We start from the raw sequence: 2605 nt of genomic DNA on the forward strand, positions 1-2605 counted from the left end.
GATTTTTTAATTTTTTATTTATTTTATTTTATTTTTTTTACAGGTGATACCAAAATTGGGATGTAATAGCACAACTCTTTGGGAAACATTTTAGAGTTAACAAATATCTCGTAATGGGGTCAAGTAATGACATAATTTGGACGCAGAACTGACTGCTGTCAGATGTGTTTCATAAATAATAAGACAGCAACAAAAGATCTTAGTTCCCCCATCCAACCTAAAAATAAAAGAAAAAAAGGAAAAAAAGTCTACCACAAGAAATATTTAACACACACACACACACACACACACGCACACACATATATATATATCTTATGCAGGCTGTATGAATGTAATTTTGATACGGCTTGGCGACAGGTTTTTAAACAACATATACAATTATTGTCTTTTTTTTTTTTTTTTCTTTTTTACACCGAAGTAGTTGACTGCATAATTAGTCATTAAAATGCAATGAAATCCACAACAACTCTCACGCAATACGTCCAGTGGGTGTGATTTGTAATGACAGAATGGAAGTGCTTTATTGTTGTCGTTTTATCACCACTGATGATTTTCAAAGTACTCTGTAGAAATTAAAAAGTACATAATATGATAGCAGATTTACACGAAAAAACCCCCAACAAAAATGCTTTCAAAATGACGGTATTGCCTTAAGAACACGTTACAGGGTTAAAGGACACTAGATCTCAACGAGGCTAGGGACGATATGTTGGTATAGTATAATCGGCGAAATAAAACCCATGTTGACTCGCAATCATACACATGCATACAACTTCCAGATAAAGAAGTCTCCAGTCTGTTCATCATACGGATTACACTCGACATACACACACACGTACACGTACAACAGTAAGTCTGTGCAAAGCTGAATCAACAGTTATTCAATTGTAAAGAAAGCCGACAGAAGAGATGAAAGGGATGGAAGAGAACATAAACTCAGTTACTTCCCCTGTCACACGCGTTCGACCCAGGGAATTCTCACACTAACGTTACATGCACACTTTCGTTATGACAATGATTTTGAAAATGCAGCACATAGTGCACAGAAAAAAACACACACACAAACAATTTACATACTGACTGTTTACCGCCATTGAATTAGCGGAAGAAAAACAATAAACGCGTACGCCTTGGAAGCAAGAGAATCTGAGCGCGCTGGTTCGAATCACGGCTTAGCCGCCGATATTTTCTTCCCCTCCACTAGACCTAGAGTGGTGGTCTGGACGCTAGTCATTCGGATGAGACGATAAACCGAGGTCCCGTGTGCAGCATGCATTTAGCGCACGCAAAAAAAACAAAAAAAACCCACGTCAACAAAAGGGTTGTTCCTGGCAAAATTCTGTAGAAAAATCCACTTTGATAGGAAAAACAAATAAAACTGCACGCAGGAAAAAATACAAAAAAGGGTGGCGCTGTAGTGTAGCGACGCGCTCTCCCTGGGGAGAGCAGCCCAAATTTCTCACAGAGAAATCTGTTGTGATAAAAAGAAATACAAAAAATATAAAATAACATAAAAAAGTCAACGAAATCAGGGTTGCAGTGATCATTTTGTTAACTTCGTTGACACTAAAGGTTATGTGCGATGAACTCATTCTCATGTTGTTTGCACATTTCAAGCAATGTCAGGTCTCACTGACAAATCCACTGACAAATGGATATGCTTCCAATATGTCATATAGTGTGACAAGGACACCGTCACATGAGAATCAGTCGAACAGCCAGTTTCTTCTCTGAGTACCTGTGAATAATAAATTTGGGTTTGGAGGGCCTGACTATTTGATCACTTGTTTGAGTAAAAAAAAAAAAAGACTTTCCATGGTAAGAAAGAGAGGGAGCCGGCGAGAAACTGGTAAAAAAAAAAAATTAAAAAAAAAAAAAAACCACACCAAAAACACACACACACACACACAAAATTGGGAAAAATTGTGGAACAAAAACACACGGTCGAATATCGCCGTTAAAAAAAAAAAAAAAAAAATCCCCCACTCCGAAAAACAACAACCAACAACCACACACACACACACAAAAAAAAAAAGAAAAAAGAAAAGAAAAAAAAGTACCAACAAAAAAAGAAAACACTTGAAAATCTGCAAAATAGTTCGATGCTTTCTTTATTTTGTCAATTTTTACGCTAGACAACGAAGTCAGAGACATCCACAGCTTTCCCACCAGCATATCAACCGTACGGGATCACTGAAGCTGTTTAATTCTTTCCTTGACTGTTTGTTTGTTTGTTTGCTTGCTTAGTTGTTGTTTTTTTTCTTTTCTTTTTGTTTTTCCCTTTTTTTTTTCTTTTCTTCTTCTTTTTTTTTCCCACTCAGTACAGTGCCGATTCCCTCTCTTCCCTCCACAGCTGCTGTGCAGTCAGAGTCCGACTCACCCCGTTCACACAAAAAGGGTTCCCATTTAATCCACCGCCGCCGCCGCCGCCACAATCGCCGTTCATGTGATGGAGGTCACGTGACCCACCATTCTGGGTCACGCTGTTCCCATTCGCGAACGGCCCTTCCTCAACCGTCGTCGTCGTCGTCTTCTTCCTCCTCCTCCTCCTCCCCCCCACGCCCCCGTTTTCAGTCCAAGAACGATAATCCTCCGCCCCTCTAGG

General features: G+C 39.2%; 1 protein-coding gene across 1 annotated transcript in view; it reads right to left on the minus strand.

Annotated features, from left to right (window-relative positions):
• Positions 1 to 940: 940 nt before the first annotated feature.
• LOC143296592 (putative glutamate receptor) overlaps positions 941 to 2605 on the minus strand; it is a 19780-nt gene continuing 18115 nt past the window's right edge. The window contains exons 9-10 of the mRNA XM_076608617.1: positions 2561 to 2605; positions 941 to 949 (exon numbers count right to left, since the gene is read on the minus strand). The exon at positions 2561 to 2605 is cut by the window's right edge and continues 268 nt beyond it. Coding sequence (XP_076464732.1) covers positions 941 to 949; positions 2561 to 2605 — 54 coding nt within the window. The remainder of the gene's footprint in view (positions 950 to 2560) is intronic.

This window comes from Babylonia areolata, chromosome 21, assembly GCF_041734735.1.
Source record: "Babylonia areolata isolate BAREFJ2019XMU chromosome 21, ASM4173473v1, whole genome shotgun sequence".
NCBI lineage: Eukaryota > Metazoa > Mollusca > Gastropoda > Neogastropoda > Buccinidae > Babylonia > Babylonia areolata.